Source organism: Sardina pilchardus, chromosome 19 (genome assembly GCF_963854185.1).
Source record: "Sardina pilchardus chromosome 19, fSarPil1.1, whole genome shotgun sequence".
In the NCBI taxonomy this organism is placed as follows: Eukaryota; Metazoa; Chordata; class Actinopteri; order Clupeiformes; family Clupeidae; genus Sardina; species Sardina pilchardus.
This window is the reverse complement of record NC_085012.1, coordinates 7,106,040-7,127,220: the sequence shown is the minus strand read 5'-3', so window position 1 is coordinate 7,127,220 and position 21,181 is coordinate 7,106,040. Positions and strand designations below refer to the sequence as shown.

The 21,181-nt window shown below is 43.8% G+C and overlaps 3 protein-coding genes across 4 annotated transcripts in view; 2 read left to right on the top strand and 1 right to left on the bottom strand.

Annotated features, from left to right (window-relative positions):
• Positions 1 to 118: 118 nt before the first annotated feature.
• On the top strand, positions 119 to 15,534 carry LOC134066222 (phosphatidate phosphatase LPIN2-like). Of its 2 annotated transcripts, none has more exons than XM_062521473.1 (20): positions 119 to 310; positions 4,920 to 5,120; positions 5,638 to 5,733; positions 6,420 to 6,688; positions 6,966 to 7,076; positions 7,657 to 7,771; positions 8,110 to 8,470; positions 8,880 to 8,979; positions 9,144 to 9,331; positions 9,764 to 9,857; positions 10,062 to 10,131; positions 10,469 to 10,549; positions 10,654 to 10,730; positions 11,107 to 11,242; positions 11,697 to 11,845; positions 12,204 to 12,290; positions 12,804 to 12,956; positions 13,402 to 13,516; positions 14,033 to 14,136; positions 14,367 to 15,534. In XM_062521473.1, the coding sequence occupies exons 2-20, from the start codon at positions 4,929 to 4,931 to the stop codon at positions 14,509 to 14,511; spliced, it is 2,643 nt and encodes an 880-aa protein (XP_062377457.1). In that variant the 5' UTR covers positions 119 to 310; positions 4,920 to 4,928; the 3' UTR covers positions 14,512 to 15,534. The 2 variants fall into 2 exon arrangements, with proteins under 2 accessions (XP_062377457.1, XP_062377455.1); XM_062521471.1 differs by lacking the exon at positions 119 to 310 and adding an exon at positions 2,609 to 2,713.
• A 668-nt stretch (positions 15,535 to 16,202) lies between these two features.
• LOC134066425 (uncharacterized) lies at positions 16,203 to 17,156 on the top strand. The gene is made up of 2 exons (XM_062521769.1): positions 16,203 to 16,865; positions 17,017 to 17,156. Exons 1-2 carry the CDS (start codon positions 16,278 to 16,280, stop codon positions 17,053 to 17,055), a joined length of 627 nt encoding a protein of 208 aa, XP_062377753.1. The 5' UTR covers positions 16,203 to 16,277; the 3' UTR covers positions 17,056 to 17,156.
• A 1,031-nt stretch (positions 17,157 to 18,187) lies between these two features.
• emilin2b (elastin microfibril interfacer 2b) overlaps positions 18,188 to 21,181 on the bottom strand; it is an 11,376-nt gene continuing 8,382 nt past the window's right edge. The window contains exons 5-9 of the mRNA XM_062521103.1: positions 20,138 to 20,305; positions 19,702 to 19,749; positions 19,553 to 19,597; positions 19,179 to 19,310; positions 18,188 to 18,982 (exon numbers count right to left, since the gene is read on the bottom strand). Coding sequence (XP_062377087.1) covers positions 18,669 to 18,982; positions 19,179 to 19,310; positions 19,553 to 19,597; positions 19,702 to 19,749; positions 20,138 to 20,305 — 707 coding nt within the window. The 3' untranslated portion in view covers positions 18,188 to 18,668. The remainder of the gene's footprint in view (positions 18,983 to 19,178; positions 19,311 to 19,552; positions 19,598 to 19,701; positions 19,750 to 20,137; positions 20,306 to 21,181) is intronic.

Sequence of the window (21,181 nt, the reverse complement as noted above, 5' to 3'; positions counted from 1 at the left end):
CCACCTTTTCAGTTTAGTCTTGCTTTTTATTTAAAGCGCTAGATAACAGAGCGCTCCAAGTCACGTGAACGTCTTTTCAGGGAAGTCACATGTCGCTCTTAGAGCGAGGACAGGGAGGTAGAGGGTCATCCGTGAGCGAGTTACCGGCAGGTGTCGATGAGCTTGTTTATCCTCAGCGGAGAAAGGAGAGGTGTTTACGCTCCTCGCTATAGCCGTGGAAGAAGAAGGGACTGCTGTCGTAAATATGAAAGGGGAGCTTTCTGATAAAGAGCAATTTCGATGAAAGAACTGTCTGCTCTGGTTTATAGAGGTAAGAACGCGTCATATTGTTGGCGACAGGTTATTTGTTTCTTTCCAATTCTTTACTGATGTTGTTGTTCACTGGCTATGGCAGACCGCCTGGTGTAGACTAGGCTACGGATGGGACTAATAGGTAGCCTACATACTTTAGGCTGGTGTGAAGTTATCTCCTATCAATGGGAAGTTTTAACTTAACGTTAACTTTCATATGGACTTAGCCTATGATGTGATTCTGGTGTGCTCACGCAAAGGATGCTATATCGAGTTTAATGTGTCGGTTTATGACACTAAGGAGCTGTCAGAAGAACTGTCTACTATGCTGTATGCATTTAAATAAATACATAAAATTACGTAACGTTATCTTCAGTTTATAGCCCTACCGGCTATTGCTCATACGAATGCCGCCTCTGCGCTCGTGCGCGCCGGTGTGTAATCACCATGACGCGTGACTCGGGCTTTGCTATGCATGAATCTGGTCATGGGATTCTACCGGAGGATTCCACTGGTCGGTGACCGAACGCGCGATCATGACATACGGTCGGTGACCCGCGAGACTACCTGCAAACTTGCTGGTAATCCCATTCGAGGCTTAAAGGTTCCATAATATTGGGAAGCGGGAAAGGATGAAGGCACTAGGAGCCAGAACCTGTCTACCTCTTGACTTTATTGTTCACTGTGAACTAGGCTGTCGTTCGTGTTATTTTTCAGTTTTTATATTTGTTAGGTTACAGAACCCATTATCTGGAAGGTGCCTGAAATTAGTTTTGTGTCAGAGAAAGAAGTTCCACTGAAATTTTAATTTAATTTAGGCTATAGGCCCTACTGATATAGGCTATAGGATGGATGTTTGTTCAGACATGAATATGGTAGATTGATATCAAGAGTTTGCATAGAGAAGGTGAGTGAAAGAATCTGTGGCCTCCATGAAACGGAAAGTGTCACGACAACGATGTGGTCCAAACAGGATATGGCTTATGTGGTGTCTGACGGCACAACATCACCCATCTGGGTTTTTTTCCACTTCACACATAATAGGAGCTGCTATGGCACACAAAACCGGACTGTCAGTCAGAACACCTGCACTGGTTGGTTACTCAGTGCACTAACATCTATAAGGCATCTTTATGTTTGCAGTAGGAGTGCTCTCTCTCTCTCTCTCTCTCTCTCTCTCTCTCTCTCTCTCTCTCTCTCTGTGTGTAGGAAGGAAGGAGATTGTAATTGACTCCATAGGCAAATGACCACATAGAAGCTGGTAACCATAAGAACAAGCTTGAAATGAAGTCAGTTAATAACAAAGGAAGAGGTGACTCCTGAAAATAGCTCCACCGGCCCAGATGCACTTGGTCTGGGGCAGCACTTCCCTGTTCGCCCCTTGCCTGGTCCTCCGCCAGTCGGTCCTCCCTTACAAAGACAGTGAATAATACTATATAGTGCCTGTAATGGTCCGTAATGGCCATGATTGGCAGAGAAGCTGGTAGCACTCAAACATAGGCCTATAATCTATAGTCCAGGTCAACACAACATCACAGAATCAGTTAAGTGATTTAAAGTGAGCACTCAGACCTTTTTTTGTGTTTAGTTTAGACTATAGAGCAGACAGGAGAATATATCAAATACTGTACATAGGCTATGTTTCCCACCTCTACAGCTGTATTTGCTCTCTGCAGCTTAATGTGAAAACCTATTATAGTCCACAGCAGTTCACATAAATTATAATTTAAACAATCTTGGTTGTCACTTGCCACATCTCTCTTATCGTATTTTCATTGAAGGAAAATTAAATTAGTCCCAAAAGTCTCACGTAATGGTCTGTTTACCTGACCCAGCGCTTTTCATATCCGCAGAACCTAGTCACATTCAAGAGAAACAGTGTAGCCTAAAATTACAGATACATCCATGGCAGATTCAAGTGAATCTAGGTGGACTCAAGAGACATTAGCCTGTAAGGGGGAAAAAAAAAACACAATGGAAGCATGTTTAGCCATCAAAGTGTGAAGGTTGCTGGGTTGGTTATGTAAGGGGCTTAAGCCCCTTCTTGAGGCTTTTTCCACTGGGGTGGGGGGGGGGGCTTAGGCCAGGAGAGCGGTGGAGCATGGCACGGCCAGAGTGGGGCAAGCGGCGTGGAGGGGAGGAGGGCAATGGAGGAAGAGAGAGAGGGGCAAGGAGCACGGCGGGGGGTATCACCCTGGACACACACACACACAAGGGACAGAAGACAGGAGGACAGACGGACAGACAAACTGAGAGGGGGTGATGAGGAAGACCCAGAGTGAAGAGTGAAGAGTGAAAGTCAGGCGGAGGACTCAGACAGGGACATTTGTAGGGTTCAGGGCCAGGGGGTGGTGGGGGGATTGACATGGATGGAGATGGATGCATCCAGGATCACTGCACTTCAAAGCCAACATGGACTCTGGTGAGCATGTTACATTTTTGTCAGGGTGTGCATGTGTTATGGTTTTGTTTACGTTGCACATCTGAGTGTGTGTGTGTGTGTGGTGAGAGTTGTCGGAAAGTCCTCCGTCTACTTTCACATTTGATTTGCAGTAAAGCAGCCCGCAGAACTTCAGGATGTGATCGTAGATAAACAAGTGAGTCCTTTTAGAGAAGAACAAAGTTCTTGGAGTGGAGAAGTAGCAGAAAATGTTGAGCAATTGCTCTGGTTTTGCAGTAAGGAGCTTAGCGCTTTTGTTTGTGGTGGAACACAGCTGATTTTACAGACCAGACATGCTGTTCTTTTACTTATTGCTACTGTCTGGCTAATCTCATGTTGGAACTTCATGTTTAGTGTGTGGACGGCTAAACCACATGCTGATAGAATATGCTTGGTGGACATCTATTCGCTATCTTGTGTGTGTGCGTGTGTGTGTGTGTGTGTGTGTGAGTACATGCACATACAAATAAGTCTACTTTAAGAAAGCATTTTTATTATACCAGCCTTACACATCAACATAACATCATGACACTCCATAATGAGGATATTAACCATAGACCAGGAACACTCAGAGGTAGTTACAGTAGGTGCCTCTCATTCGTCTTTTATACATCCTCCCTCCCTTCCTTCCTCAGTCCTCGTCCTCACTGATCTACATAAAGAATGATGGGGCGGCATCAATGGGATAGTCTATCCAGTGTTAGTTATAGATCAGTGGGAATAAGCCTGGAGGATAGAGCATCGAGGATTGAGGAGAGAAGTTGAGAGGCGCCCACTGTGTGTCAACCCCTGATCTGCCCCTGTGTACTGAATTTCAATCCAGTGTGTGAACACAGATGAATATACTCACTGGACGGGTCTGCAGGAGCAGTGGAGGTGTGAATCTAGCAGCTTCCGCACTGTGTAATCCCATGTGTGATAATCCTGTTTACTGAGTGTTGTGTCGCTCACTGTCTGTGAGTAAGTCCATGGACGGTGTATTGTCAACAACACTGTTACTTGCTGGAACAGCATGAGAAGTTCCCCACTGCTTATTTGAGGTAAATCTCTGACAGTTGTGTACATGTGATGTACAGACATACTTACGCATGTACAAACATACTTACACACGTACAAACAGCCACATGCTTATGCCTGTAGCACAATGATAAGCTGTTGACATTAGTCGTGTTCGCTTACTCAGTCTGAGTCAGTGGTCTTATTGAACCTTTACTATGTTTCTGTATGCTTAACATCTCTGTTTAGAAACCATCTTGTATATACAGTACTATAGACAGACAGAGGCAATGTATTTACTCTTTAATTATCCTTGATGCTATTCTGCGATATACTTGCGATTCTCTGGCTGATGGTGAAAAATATGACGCGCTGGTGAGGGGCTGGGTATTCTGTGAGATGTGTTGCACATCAACGTCTAACAGTTCAATTTGTGGACCTTTGTGGTGCAAGTAGTGTGATAAGCTTTCCCTTTTAGAAAGACCTCCACGTGTGTTTGATGTAATGTTCTTAGGGCTTAGGATCTAGGATTTAGATTTTCTTTGTGTGTGTTTTGATCAAAACTGCTGAGTCTAAATTTCTTAAAGGATTCCCTTTCATTTTGTTATTTTTGAGAAGAATGTTGATGTTTTTGGAGGAATCATGGAGGTCCATGCATGGGCAAAATGAAATTATTTTTTAAACTGTGAGGATAGGTGAATAATTTAGCCGCTGTGGCCTACTGGTTAGGGCTTCGAGCTTGTAACCGGAGGGTTGCCGGTTCAATCCCCGACCAGTCCACGGCTTAAGTGCCCTTGAGCAAGGCACCTAACCCCTCACTGCTCCCCGAGCACCGCTGGTTGGGCAGGCAGCTCAATTTTTCTTGAATTCCTCCTTGGGGATCAATAAAGTATCTATCTATTTAATGCACTGAACTATTAATTCTCATCTTGTGCCCATGTGTGGAAATGCCCAGTGTGTTGGTGTGTTTGTTTCCTTGCATGTTGCTTGGCAGGCAGACACCATGTACTATGAGAGTCAGTTGCTCAGTGTGTTTGTTCCCTTGCATATTGCTTGGCAGGCAGACACCATGTACTATGAGAGTCAGTTGCTCAGTGTGTTTGTTTCCTTGCATATTGCTTGGCAGGCAGACACCATGTACTATGAGAGTCAGTTGCTCAGTCTGTTTGTTTCCTTGCATATTGCTTGGCAGGCAGACACCATGAACTACGTGGGTCAGTTGGCTGGACAGGTACTGGTCACTGTCAAAGAGCTGTACAAGGGCATCAACCAAGCCACGCTGTCCGGCTGCATAGATGTGGTGGTGGTCCGTCAGCCCGATGGGTCCTTTCAGTGCTCCCCCTTCCACGTCCGCTTCGGCAAGCTGGGGGTCCTCCGATCGCGAGAGAAAGTGGTATGTGAACTGGTGGTGAAACACGAGAAGGGTTTTAAATTTGTGACTCTCTTGGCTTTTCTCATTGTGTCATGATTAGGTTATTATCTCAGTTTTCTTAAAACAAATACTTATGACCTCTTTTATGAACACTCTCTCCCAATTATACGACCATTTTATGTAACTGCACTGTTTTATATCCCCGTGTTCTCTCAAGCACAGCTGGACTCGACTGATTGCATCACTTAGCAACAATGAAATGGGGGGGATGTAAGAGCCAGAGACAGTTAACAACACTGAAAGGAGCTTTTATGGGCAAAGGACTTTTTATGGGCTGTACTTACGGCGTAGAGAGTGAATAAATATTTCTCAAGAAACATTTCCAGCATCTTGACCACCTGAAGAGCTGGTCCGCACTAAATGATGTTTGATGTGTCCTGTACAGTACGTGTCGTTTACTGTACTGTATACTATATGTGCTAGTACTCCACTGTAGTAAGTCCCACACGTGTCTGCTGCCTGTCTGTGAATATTACAGGTGGACATAGAGGTCAATGGAGAGCCAGTGGACCTGCATATGAAACTTGGTGAGAGTGGCGAGGCCTTCTTTGTGCAGGAGGCAGAACAGCACAATGTGAGTGCCCGACCATAGATGCAGTTACTGAACTTCTGTTATCCCTTTAAACCACTACTATATTTACTACGGCAGCACAAGGGATGTATGAATCCTTCATTAATCATGTAATATACTATGAATACATCACAGTGTTACTTTACTAACATATACAGATTTGACATAATATCATTTTGTAATCTTTGACATTATAGACAGTTGAAAACATGTCATGTTCTAGAATTCATAGAATCATAGTCACTGTTATGCAGTTGTCAAACTACAGTATTTTGAAATCAGGTGGCATCACACACATAAAGATAATCTTCTCTTTGATTGGAAACATGCACACAACATTTTATGCATCTGCTGCCTCTGCTGCTTACTGTACGTTTTAGCCTTTGTTCAGTCAACGTGTACAATCTTAAATTGGTTGTTATTACTGGCAAAATTATGATTCAGATTATGACAGTTGAGTCAAACCACACTGAAGTGTTACACTTACCAAGAGTGAACTGTGCTGTTACTGTTACACAGTGAACTGTTCTTCTTTCAACAGTAGTCTTCAACAGAAAAACACAGCACGATGCCCCTCGCTTTACAACCTGCAAACCGTCCCCCTGTCTGATCACACACTTATAGTCATAGCAGATAGGAATAGGGGGGTAATAAACTGTTGCTGACGCTCTAATTTGTGTCTTGTATAGGAGACCATTCCTGCCCATCTGGTCACCTCCCCCATCCCAACAGAGGACCCGGGGTTCTGGGGCCATGACGCACGTGTGATGGGGTCCTGTGTGGAAGGAGGACCAACAGACGAGCTGATAGGCAGCTCGGGGGTGAAGAAGAGGAGGAAGAGGAGGAAGAAGCATAAAGCAGACCTGCGCAAGGAAGAGATTACTGTAAGCACCAACAGCGATGCTGAGATGGACAAAGACAAGAGCTCTGAGGATGACAACCACATATACACTGGCCGGTAAATGCACACGCACACACACACACACACACAGAATATTCATGTATCAATTAGTCTAGGAACATGCCTGTGTGCACATAATAGATGTAACTAACTCTTTAATACTGAAGATTCAAGCATATACACAACACAAACAGGCTTACGCTTCTATATCTGCTAAAACGTTCAGGTAACAAATTGGCCCTATGCCCTTGTGTACCCACTTTGTGTTACAATCAGAATTGTCTGAGCCTGTCTACCATGTGTCAATGTATCTTGTTGTGTGTCCTATTCCTAGACCCCTATCACTGTGTGCGGTGAAGGACTCGGCCATAGAGCACAGGCACCCCTCATTGGTCTCTCAGGACAGCTATCCGTCATCAGACGGTGACTGGATGCCCTCTAACAGGTGGGTGACCTCCGACCTCCGTGCTTTTAAAACCTGACCTCTCACTGTCGCCGTCGCTGTCGGCCTTGAGAGCCAGTAGAAGTTCTTAATTAGTAGCCTGCAGTGTCCACAGCCTCACCTCACCAACAGAGGGTCATTGAATTATTTTTTGCTGATATACTGATAGATTGATAGATAGATAGATAGATAGATAGATACTTTATTGATCCCCAAGGGGAAATTCAAGGTCCCAGCAGCTTAAGACACCACACACAACATACACTACAATGTAACTGACACATTGCATCCACATTATGATAATGTACATACACTTGTGGACCTATGTAACAACTGAGTTTCAAAATAAATGCAGGTTCTTGTACATCCCAAGGCCACAGGTGATATTATGGTTATGGCTATTTGGTAGAGGCCTTTGTCCAAAGCAACATACAAATAAAAACAATACAATAATTAATTTAACAGTGAACAAATATATAGAACAATATATAATAATATGTTAACAGATAATATTAAAAGCAAGACTAGTAGTGCTTCTCCTGGTCTGTGTGATTGAAGTCTTTCCTGTCCTCCCCTGGAGCAGGAGTCAGTCGGAGCCGAAGAGTGACTCTGAGCTGATGGTCAGATCTCCACAGAGCATGCATGGAGCAGACGCTCACATGCAGTGGACCTGGGGCGAGTTTCCAGAGTCCACCAGGGTAAGTTCAACATGGAAGCTAAAAGAAAACCATACAGCAGAAACACATACTGGTAGTTATTTATTCCAAAACAATTTAACAAAATAAAATACCCTACTGCATATTAGACTCTTGCAGATTAGAATAAAAAATGCCTCTCCTTCAGTCAGAGGGCAGCATGAGTTTAGCATTGTTAATGGGTCATTCATTGTCAAATCCGACAGAATCAAGGAAAATGGTTACCACATTGTTTCAGATTTTGTTTGTTTTTAATAATGTTTAGGCCCCAAAAGTAACACTTGTAAAATGCTAATGTTTTCATCTTTGTTCATATCATTCTCCCTGAAACCGAATCACAGGTGAGCCGCAGAGAGAGGTCTGAGTCCCTGAAGACGGTCACCATCACCCCCTCAGAGACTACACACTTCCGGGTCATTCTCAGCTCCAGTGCCATGGCAACCTCCACAGCCGATCCTGTCTGTCCTATTGTCAAACCCGAACCACGTAGCCTGAAACCAGACGCGCCTGCGCTGAAGCCAGATGTGACTTGTGCAAGACCAGAGGCCCCCGGCCCAAAGGCGCGCAGCTCAAGGCGGCCGTCCGACCCCATGGGTATCCATGGTTACGGGTCAACAGTGCCCCCCGCTGCGGCCCGTTTGCTGGGGGACATGACAGAGGGTCTTCCCAGTGATAAAGCAGACGTCATCAGCAAGAGGAAAGGTAAAGTACAGCGTCTCTAATTATCCTATTTCACAAGATCCACTGTGTAAACTAACTTCCTCTGGAACAGCTCAGTCTACAGGAAAGACAGAAACAGGAAGATGTTTTACCCTGCCAATTAAGGCATCATTAACATCAACTAGGCCAGACACCTGGACACTGTGAAATTGGCTCATTCACGTACAAATTAGACACGTTTAAAGCTGTATTTACACACAAACACATGTTCAGTCTGAAGAAGGGCGTTCGCCCGAAACGTTATTCCATTAAAAACAGTTCAAGCGTGGAGCCCAGTGTCCGGTCCCAGCGTTGTTTGTCTCATGCTTTAATCTTTTGGAATCCGCCACCTGCTAGCATCTGCATGTGTGCGCCTGCTCTTTAAATATTTTGATATTCTTTCATGACACAGTTGTGAGGAAAAGGAGTCAGCATCAAGGTCCAGATGACATTTACCTGGACGACATCACTGCTCTGGAGCCAGACGTGATGGCTCGCTACTTTCCCAAAACGTAAGCCTACACACGATCGGAGTTTGATTTCAAAAATCAAAAAAAGAGTTTTCTTTGACAGTTTTCTTTTCTGAGTCTGCGATTGATTTCAAAAATCAAAAATCAAAAAAGTGTTTTCTTTGACAGTTATTTTTCTGAGTCTGCACTGTGTTTCTATTGGCCAGTGAGTGGGACTCGGCTGCTCAGCACTGGGTGGAGGTGGGCCGGCGCTCGAGCTCCCAGTCCCCGCAGTCAGTGGGCAGCGCGGCGGCCGACAGCGGGACAGACTGCCTCTCGGACTCGGCCTGTGACCTGCCCCACATCTCCCTGTCTCTGTGCGGAGGCCTCGGCGATGATGCCCAGATTAACAAAGGTAGAGATACCTCACAGAAGTCGCCCCAATCAGGACCATGTAGAAAATACACATTTGAACATACTCGGTGTATACTGTAGGTCTGATGTGCGTTCAAGTTCACGAACATACTGTAGGCGAACGTATGCAAACTCTCGCAAACAGTATTCCGTTATCCTTGAGTTTTTGGCAAACGTTTGCTAACAATCACAAACAGTCTGAGGAGGTAGTGCTCTGCGAACATACAGTGGAACTGGACGTGAGTTTGACGAACGCAACAATGCAATTACTGTTAGAATGGAATGTTAACACCAAATCGTTCAAATTGAACTGTTGAAAGGAAACAATGTTCACCACGAACGTTCGCCACTGTTTGCCAAATTTGAAGGCACCTCTGATGTGTATTATTGCCGAATGAAAAGTCATCTTGACTAATCACTCTTTCATTAATAGAGAAGTTCATGGAGCACATCATCACCTATCAGGAGTTTTCTGAAAACCCAGCCCTCATCGACAACCCCAACCTAGTGGTGCGAATAGGCAACAGGTGAGGTGCATGTCGACAGTGCATGTGGTACTGACCTCCGCATTCACCCAAAACAATAAACAATGACAATAAGATGCAACTGTATTAGGACAAATGCCCATCCCTTTTGTGCGGCACTCTATTTTGCCAATATTAAGATTCAAACCACACTTCCGACACTTCTGCATCATCTTTTGCGTCTATCTGTTTTTCTGTCAAACTCAGATATTACAACTGGACCCTAGCAGCTCCCATGGTACTCAGCTTGCAGGCATTTCAGAAGAGCTTACCCAAGGTACAGTAAGTGTGCCCTGGACTGCCACTGTTAGATTGATGTGCAGCTTATAGTACACAAATACACTGTATGAAATCTCTCTATTTTTAATAAGATTTTTATAAATAAGAAATTAATTCACACAAATAACACTGTATAAAATCTCTCTATTTTTAGGAAGATTTTTTTAAATAAGAAATTAAGTCTCACAAGTAACACTGTAGGAAATCTCTCTTTAATAATAATAATTAAAAAAAAAAAGAAATGAAGTCTCACAAATAACACTGTATAAAATCTCTCTATTTTTTAAAATCAGAAATGAAGTCTGTTTGTAAGTACATGTGTTTGTTTGCGTTAGGCTACAGAGGACGCGTGGGTGAAGGAGAGGATGCCTAAGAAGTCTGGCCGCTGGTGGTTCTGGAGGAAGAGTTTCAAGCAGGTCAGACTTGAATACAGCTGAACGGTGTTGAAAAGTATTCAGAATCACCCCACACCAACATGCTGACTGCCATTCTGTATTCATGTTCTTCTCTTCTTCTTCAGTCAGAATCTAAGTCTGAGACATCAGAGACGCCCAGTGGAGGAGACACAGTCCTCTCCAAAGTCAGCCCCATCCCACCGTGAGTCTTTTTTTTTTTTTTATCCGAAAGAATAAAACAGTGCACTCAAGTGACAAGCTTTGTGGATTACGTGCATTTGTGATGTCGAGGCAACTCCTTTAAAGACCATCTCCAACTTCCATCCAGATTCTTCTCGTACTATGGCTTGTGCTGACAGTTCCATAGACTGAATATACAGAAGCGCCTGTACTTTTTCAGCCTGCAGTGAATTTATAAAGCTGGGTTTTTGCTGAGTGGCTATCAGAAATTGACCTACTTTAGTTTTTAAAGCTTTAAAGTTTTGTTGAGATCAGAGATGTGGAACCCTACACATTTTCCACGGTTCTCCCATTGTATTGCCTCAAAGGTAGGTTTACACACTTTTTATGTGCAACAGACAAAAGGTTGCCGACATTTCCAGTGAAGAGGAGACAGAACTCAGTCCACCGACCATTACTGACCGGACGCCCTCCGAAGGCCACGCCAACACACACTCTTACAAGAAGTCCCTTCGCCTGTCCTCTGACCAAATAGTAAGACAAGACAGCGTTGTTCTCTGTAGAGATTGGTCCCTCTTCTTCCTGGGGTGCCTCTCATTTGGTGTTTTATACACCCTCCCTTCCTTCCTCGATCCTCGTCCTCACTGATCTAGATAGAGAATGATGGGGCGGCAACGATGGGATAGTCTATCCAGTGTTAGTTATAAATCAGTGGGAACGCCCCTCGAGGATCGAGGAGAGTGTTTGAGAGTCACCCCTGGGGTGCCTCTCAACATGCCTCCTCGATCCGCGATGCTCGATCCTCGAGGGGCGTTCCCACTGATCTATAACTAACACTGGATAGACTATCCCATTGTTTCCCCCCCATCATTCTTTATGTAGATCAGTGAGGATCGAGGCCCGAGGAGCGAGGGAGGATGTATAAACGCTGCATGAGAGGCACCCCTGATTTCATAAGCCTGACCTTTGGGCTCTTTGCATGTGTCAGGCCAGCCTGAGGTTAAGAGAGGGTCCCAACGACGTGATGTTCAGCATCACCACGCAGTACCAGGGCACGTGCCGATGTGAGGGCACCATCTACCTGTGGAACTGGGACGACAAGATCGTCATCTCGGACATCGATGGAACCATCACCAAGTAAATAAATAACATTACAATAATGTGCTTGTCAATTCCCCTATATAATTGTTTTTTTTCCTGTCCTCTTGTCTTATCATTTATTTACTTATTATTTCTTTTCTTTGTTTTGTGCACCTTGTAACTTCATTTTGCATGATGGTAATCATACTGTTTCACATTTCTCTTATTGTCTTGCCTTCATTTGTGTTATATGCATTATGTCTTTGATAGGGCAAAAAAACAACAACAAGTAAATAAATCTATAGCCCTGCTATTAGAGAAAGTAAAACTAACTGACGATAGTGTGCAACAGCTAAATCTCAGAACTCACTCAGCCATGCTCTATGTGCTCTATCCCCCCCCCTGTGTCCTGCAGGTCAGATGTGTTTGGGCAGATTCTCCCTCAGCTGGGCAAAGACTGGACCCATCAGGGCATCGCAAAGCTCTACCACACCATACACCAGTAAGGCTGCCAACCATCTCACACACACACACACACACACACAACCTTTTACATGACACCAGTCCCACCACCACCAGGTCCTATGGAGATCCCATGGATATACTGTAGAACTGTCCACTGCACCCAAAAGGATAGGCATTTTGAGCGAAACGGTCTTTGGTATTATTTGCCCTCAAATTGCCCTCAATGGTGCCTTCCAGGCAGCGCTGCCTTCAAGGCACTACTTAGGGGTAGGATGAGGGTTGAGGGGGTTAGGGTTAGGAATAGGGTAAAGGTAGTGCCTTTTAGGCTGTGCTGCCTGGAAGGTGCCATTGGGGGCAAAAAACACCATTGAGCTTTCGAAACCCTAGCCATGTTAAAAGTCTGTATGACCTATTTCATGGCCCATTTCAGGTGTCTGTGATGCAGTATGTGTACATCACCAAAATAAATCTTCCAGAACAATCCAGACTGATGGCTTCCACATCCCCATGCAGAATGTAATGTATGTGTTTTTTGTTTTCTGTTTTGCAGGAACGGCTATAAATTCCTGTACTGTTCTGCGCGGGCCATTGGCATGGCGGGCATGACCAGGGGGTACCTGCACTGGGTCAACGACCGAGGCACCATCCTGCCGCGCGGGCCTCTCATGCTGTCCCCCAGCAGCCTCTTCTCAGCATTTCACAGGTCTGTGTGAAGACGCACAGTCACGTTGCCTTTTAAATAATAAAAAAACTATTTTTTGGAGCTATTGCAGTGTGCAGACCATCACTTCCATTTTGACACGTTTTTTGTCTGGCACCTGCTTAAGAAAATCTGTGGATGTGCGCTCCCGTCTCTCTAAAGACGCACAGTCACGCCACATAAATACTGCATGCTACACGTGTATACTCTTAAAAGGAATGTGTTGGAAACAACACAAACTGTGTTGTCCCTATTTGGACACAGAGATGTGTTAAAAAAAACAACACATGTTGTTGTGCTACTTTTAACATATATTGTGTAACAAGTAACAAAAGCACCGTGTTGGAAGCAGCACAAACCAGTTGTGTTGTTTTCAACACATTCGTTTTAAGAGTGTACATGCATACCAGTATCCCACTCTGATGATTTGATATGCTTTCTTACGCAGGGAAGTGATTGAGAAAAAGCCTGAGAAGTTCAAGATCGAATGCCTCACAGATATCAAAAACCTTTTCCCTCCCAACGCACAGCCTTTTTATGCGGCTTTTGGAAACAGAGCTAATGTGAGTCTCACCAATCTCTTCTTCCCTCACTCACTGACTGATTCACTCAGTCAAACACACACACACACACACACACACACACACACACACACACACACACACACACACACACACACACACACACACACACACACACACACACACACACACACACACACACACACACACACACACACACACACACACACACACACACACACACACACTACAGGGTGTCAGTACAGTTAAAAAAAAGAGTGCTGTTACTGTTTTGATTCCGAGCCAGTGCAGGATGCCATTGTAAGTTGCTTTGGATAAAAGCTTTTTCTAATGACCAGAGCTCTTATAAGCAGACATCTACATAAAAGTGTAGTTGCCGAGTTGCCTAGTTTCTTGTGGTCTTCTTTTTACATGGGAATAAATGTGTGGTCTTACAGCATGACACTAAATCTATAGTGCTTGGTACTAATCACAGTTGAGAGGCAGTATTCCTCTTCAGTGCAACTGATGCGTCTTCCTGGTTTTTGTTTGTCTTAGGATGTGTTCGCCTATAAACACGTCATGGTGCCTCTATGCCGCATCTTCACCGTAAATCCTAAAGGAGAACTCATACAAGAGCAGAGCAAAAGCAATAAAACATCGTAAGTAGTTTTTATACGTAGAAATTCGTATAAAATCAAATAAATATAATTATAAAAAATGTTTTTAAAAAAACATTGTAAGTAGTTAAGTCACTGGACACAAGCCAGTAAGCTACTGTATGGCTGTTCACTTCATGCAGATGCATGCTCATGGTCCTCAAATAGCTGTCTAATTTGGGCTGTCTGTCTATTTCTCCATCTATAACTCTACGCATTTGGTTCTCTTGTAGGTACAGCAGACTCAGTGAACTTGTGGATCACGTGTTCCCCCTGTTAAGCAAAGAGCAGACCTCCGCCTTCTCTAATCCAGAATACAGCTCATTCTGTTTCTGGAGACAACCAATCGCAGCAGTCTGTCTAGAAGAGTTGCTCTAACCAAACATGGCATTAAACCCAATCTGACTGACTGCCCAGGCTAGGCCTGAACTGGCCTGCTAGCTATGGCAGAAAAAAGGGCACTTTCAATAAGCTTATTTAAATATTTTACAATTAAAAGTTGTAAATAATTATTTTATTAACTTGTACAAATATAAGAAATTTAAACCACATTGGATTGTGTTAGTACACCTACAACGACACTTTGTAGGCAAATTCTGTAACTGCTATTGCTGTTTATTTGTTTGCATGCCTTCTTAGGGGACAACAAATTCCACGATAAGGTCAATACTTCTGATGTATTGGGTGAATAATACTGAAGCCTTCTGTCAGAAACTGGCAGAGGAGTAGAAGCTGCTGCTTTGCGCCTTACTGTTGGAAGCCATTGCTCAGGGCACAGACATGCACAGAGAAATGAACCAGCCCCGTGACAAACTGTACGTGTTGTGTGATCCTATATATGGCTTTCCAAATGGACATGGTTTAAGGCATTCCATTGCGCTGTTGAAGAGTTGCACTGTGGCCGTGTTCACTGCACTGAATGTTGAGCGCCTCTCCCTCTTCCCTCTGACCTGCTGTGCAGACCAGCAGAGCTTGAGTTTAGAGTGCACAATCTATCACTCTGATTTCCAGTAGTCATTTCATGTATGGAAAATATTGATATTTCTTGATGATGATGAAGATGGAGACATTTTCCCTAGAGCTGGAGGACTCTGAATTAAGACTTGCCACATATTACCTTTAGTGTTATTATAGATGTATAGCCTACTGTCATTGCAGTAGGCCTATATTTTTTCTATATGAAAATAAACAAAGGTTAGGTTACAGTTTTTTATATATATTATGTTCAGGCTAGACCATGATCTAGACCTTGCTGTTGTTTACTTACAGTAGATCCTGTTTTACTTGAGTTCTTCTGAATGCCTTTCTCTTCAACAGAACATGCCTGTTTTGTCTGAATGTATGACTTGTATGTCGTTTTCATTATCTCTACAGTAAAAAAAAATAACCCATTTCACCAGATTTGCTCTCCTCTCCTTACTTTTACACCATTTATAACAGTTTAATTTAAATATCACACATTCTGCAGAAAGGGGCGCTTATGAACACCTAGGCCTAATAGTCAGGGGGCCAATTCTGAAAAGGGCCTCCGATGAGACTTCTGGACATGTTTGGGTACAAGCTGACAACCTATTTTTTAGTTAGAAAGGACCCAGAGGTAAAGTTCTGGGGTGGTTGTCAATTTGTTGTGACTCATGTCTCAGTGAGAGCCAAGGTCCAAAGATAGGTGGTTAGTAAAGGCAGAAATTAAATCTGCCTTGTTTACTGCTGATATGATCGGTGTGATAGCCTACTAGCCTACTCTATATGATTAGCCTAATTTTTAAGATCAAATGCATAATTGGACATTTGTTTAAAATATCTGGAGGAGGTTTAGAAATAAAGACTGATTTTACCATTTTTGAGAATAGGCCTACTGTGATAAAATGGACAAAAAAATATTTTAGCTTGTAGGCTACACAGAGGTGTCCGACTAAATTCGCAGCTTTGGCCCCCTGACAGATAATGCCCAAATTGATTTTAAAGGATTCTTTCTAGCCGTTTGTGACGCTTTAATGACACGCCTTTGACACGTTCGGGATTTTGGAACAATCGAAGTTTATTTCGTTTAGTTTGTTTTTACACATGAGACAGAAGCTGGTTTGGACAGGTTACTAGAGGGCCGTCTTGCTAGTTCATAGCCAGTGACAGCCTTTGTGGCGTCTATGGATCATACAAACGGTGTCCAGCCATGTGCTCCAACTGAACTGTTACTTGCAGCGCAAGCGTTCGTTGATAATGTAATCAAAGAATCTATAATTGAATTTACATCGGGACCAAATACATTGAGAAAAGGGTCCATACTGAGAAAAGATGTGACTGCTATCGACCTGGGGAAGGGTCCCAGAATCTCGTGGGCAGCTGATCTGAACGATGGATCAGAGCGTAGCTGGAACCAGTCTTCGCCTGGGAGCGCAGACTCATTCCCATTCGCTGTACATCCCAGATGCGAAGACATTATTCGCGAGGACAAAATGTTGTCTTCTGCTGACCATCCATACAAAACCCCTGAGCGGTCTTCGTACCGATTAGCCCGGCAGCCGTCTCCTCTGTCTGCAGACTTGGAGCAATCCAGCCCAGCCACGTTGTCATCTGTCCATGAGGAGATGAAGTCTGCCGTGAACCAAAATAACCCAGCAGCTCCGGTATCGGAGACATCAACTTCAGAAGCAAGGAAGGTTAGAAATCCTCTGAAGTCGTTGAGGACGCGACTCCAGACAGGACCTTGCAAAGTCGCGCCCAGCTGTTGTCGGGTAGGGATCTAGGCCCGTCAGTATAGAGACTATCAGACGTTTAGAAATTAGGCCCAACTCTCTTAGATCAGTAGACATAAATTCCGTTTTTCTATTTGTCTAACTTGCGTTTTTGCGTTTCTTATTTTGTTGTTTTTGTCTTATTTCTCAGGAGTGTACCCAGGACAACGGATGCTGCTTGCTTTCCTAACTTTTCCAGTGTCAGCGTTGCATTCGACATCATCATCATACAATTTATTGTATTTTTGTTGCAAATGTGTCATGTTGGAAATCATAATAATAACACTAACGACAAACAATACAACCTTTCTTTTCTCTGTGGCATATTGATATTATTGTTTATTCTATTTACTTTTTAAAAGTAGGCGTAGGCCTAGTGGAAAGTAGGCTTAGGCCTAGTGGAAAATAGCCTATACTAGTAGCCTACCACTAATTGCGAGGGCGACGTCATTATTGATGTGATAGGCTACTGTAATAGCATGTGTACTTGATATTGCCAAGGTAATTTTATGAGTCCATTACGAAATGAGACGATAAGTATAGCATACGAATGTATAAACCATTATAGGCTACTTAATTTACCATAAATCGTGTAATTTATATCTATATAGTTATATTCAAAAACAAGTCCTACTCTATGGCATCATCACATACAACCTTCAAAAACCCTTCCAAAGCCTTGCATTGTTAACTTATGTATAGACTGAATACAGAGATGCGCATTGCTATTTGTTGTGAACTGCTTCTCTTTGGTCAATCTGACACATCTGATTTAGGATACATGGGGCAAGGAAAAGTAGGCTGTAAATGGCAGAAATCCGCCGCTATTTTATCCTCACACTCCAGTGACTGTAGTTTGGATGGCCTTTAATCTGTAGAATGCCTTCACTTTAGGCCTACACTTGGGATAACATGCAAATTCCAGTTCTTTTTTTTTTTTTTTTTATAATTATATTTATTTGGGATTTTCTTTTGCACACCAGTACAGTTTTTTAAATCAAGCAAATTCCAGTTCTTACCTTTAACGGCAGTCTTTCTCAGAAGTATCACATGCTAGTCTCACTGTTGTTGGCTCACCCCTGGGATCACAGTCCTAAACAACAGTCAGACAAAAAGGGACATTGTCGTCCTCCTACTTCAGGTAGGACTTCCAAGAATAAATCAGCTCACAACAACAGTGTCACACAACATCATGTGCCTTCGGAGAAAGATAACAGGAAGCTACAGTAGCCTATGTATAAAGTTAAACTACGTAAGGTCCAATTAACTTGTTTGGATGAATACCTTCACTCGTCACAAAGCCCAACCTACACAGTCCAAGGCAAGGATGGTTGCCATTCAAGGCACATACTTTATTAGGTTTTGTTTGTTTGATCAAATAAAATCTGATCTTAAGAAAACCTGAAAAGTCCTAGGTCAGACAGAAACAGATCAACAAAATATTTTGTCTACACAGATTTTCTAGAAAAACACATTTAAGTCACATACATGAACACACACACACACACATATCTCTCTCTGAGTAAACAATATATTAAAACACAAAACAAAACATTGTTTAAAGAGGATGATTTGGAGTGTCTAGTATTTCCTGAAGCCATGTCCATTAAGTTATCTCTTGATTGTGTATTGCTGCGTTAGACCTTAAAGCATTCTGTCAAGCGGAATTGATTTACAAAATACATGAATTTCCCTTTGGTATTTTGGTATTATATGGAATGTTGAGATAACATTCCACAAATATAAGAAATTGCTGCTGGTGTAGTGCTGGTGGTGGCAATGATGGTGTTCCATTGTACAGTATCATCTGTTCACTTGCGTTGGATAGAGCAGCACGCCACTGAATGAGGAGACGATCTCACTGGACGCTGTGATGGCCAGTTTGCCAGATATCATCACCAGCCCCGCCCTGTCACCTCTCTTCAGATCCAGAATGAGACTGAGGGAGGCGGAGCCACCGCATAAACAGCTGTCTGTGGCCACGCCCCCAGACGATGTGTTCAGCCTCTGAACGTTGTGATTGGACACTGAAAGCACCGCCTCTACTCGTTCCGTCAGCTCCGCTGTCACCACTGCGCTGAGGAGGTAACGCCCGTCTACAGGTACAGTGAATATACCTACAACACACACACACACACACACACACACACACACACACACACACACAATGAAACAAGATGGAATGATGTACTGTATGCACACAACAGACCTGGGCTGTGCCCTGGTGCATGTATGGTGCATGTGTGGCTCTCCTCAGCATGAGCAGAGTAAGACGTGGGTGCAGGGGTGGAGTGCTGTGTCTGTATTCTGTACCTGTGTGCGGGTCATAATGGCCCCCATCGTTGGTGAGAATCTTGTTGAAGCGAATGATGCCAATCGACCCAGGAAACGGCAGAAGCGTCAGGCCAGCCGAGAAAGAGATGGGATCAAACAGCAACTGAGGTGCTGCACAGGGGTGGTATATGCAAACAGACACACACACACACACACACGCACACACACACACACACACACACACACACACGTACACACACACGCACACAAAATATGTGTCTTTTATATAAAAGTAAGCTATTTCATACCACTTGCTCATTATAAAATGTATTACATGATTATAACATTACTACATGACTACAAGACAGCACTACCTGACTCTGACCACAAAGCATAAAAAGTACTGTACTTACCCAAGTTCAGCACCGCATGAGCTGTCTTCAATTTCACGTCATCTCCTGACAGAGAAGGAAATGTGAATGCACTGGAAAATATTTCTATGCAAAAATGTGTAATATCCAGATATGCTCAGTGAAAATATATTTTCCAAATGTATATTAACCTGAGGGACTATCAGGAGTGTGGGACACAGGAGACAGAGGAGGGTAACCTGGAGGAAATACGCAAACATACATTATAGCAGGCAACCACAAACATAGGGCTGAGAGGCAAGAGGGCGTAAGTGACATTTCACCAACTCTACAGGAGAGCCAAACAAATCTAAATGCTTCTATACAGTATGTTCACAATTAAAGACCTTTGGTTTTTGTTCCATAACTTTATATTTATAAATATTTTACTTGGTTTTTGTTCCATAACTTTATATTTATAAATATTTTACTTTACCAAAATGTCACTTACGCCCTCTTGCTTCTCAGCCTTAACTTACATACTTCAAAGAAATACAGGTAAAGAAGATGCATGAGGCGCTGTGCACCGAACCCAGTGATGCACTACTTGTCTGAGTCAAATGAAGACATTCAGAAGTGTGTGCCCACCTGGTGCTCCTGCGTAGCCCTTGACTGGGTTCATGCTCCCGTTGGCACCGTTGGGCGGACGCGAGGCCAGTTTGGTGCCCGGGGGCCCGGCCTCCCCCGTCTCCAACACGGGCGCCAGCGGCACGGAGGAACCCGTCACCGCAGAGGCACTGGTGGCATCCTCAGGGCCTGAGGGGCACATGCATCATCAGTACGGTAGCTGTCATGACTTCAGCAACCCATATCTCTACCTCAGTCAACAAGACTCAAACTCTCAAACCGGTTGGCGTTTTCGGGCTACCCCATGAATTAATAAAGAGTTTTTAAATTATACATTCCTTGACTCAAAGGTGAGTGCCTTGGGTACGAATATTTAATGGAAGCTGCCTTAATGGAACAACTCCAAGTGCACCCCTTACCTGGATATAAGACAACCAGAGCACTCGGTTACCTCTTCCTTTCTTTAAGATTCAAACTCTACTCTGTGTTTGAGCTTTTGTCAGCTCAATCCTATTGTAAGTGTTAATCAGGTGTGTAACAGCCTTCATTTTCCCATGGTGAATTTAGTGTGTCATGCATTACATGGCACCACTTCATTATGTCATATTGGCCTACTACCGGTACATGGCTCCGACACAAAATGGCTCCTACACAAAACATTCAAACTTGGTGAGCAGAAAATGAAAAGGGAGAGGAAAAGGTGATGAGGGCAGGACAGGGCAGGACAGGGCAGGACAGGGAGTAGAGTGAGGGGCATGTGAGGTGACGGTCAGAGGAGGAGAAGTCCACCGGGCTCATAAAACAGAGTGACAGTTGCAGGTGTTCATCTGCAACACCCTCCATCTGTTCACACACACCCTGACATTTCCACGTGAACTACAAATCCCAGCCATATCTGCACCCCTCCATCTGTTCACACGCACCCTGACATTTCCACATGAACTACAAATCCCAGCCATATCTGCACCCCTCTACCCCTGACATTTGCTGCTAATACCTTACGCCCTGAAGTGCTCCCCACAGAGGTCAAGCATTTGATGGCAGGTCAAAGTAGGTGGGAATAGA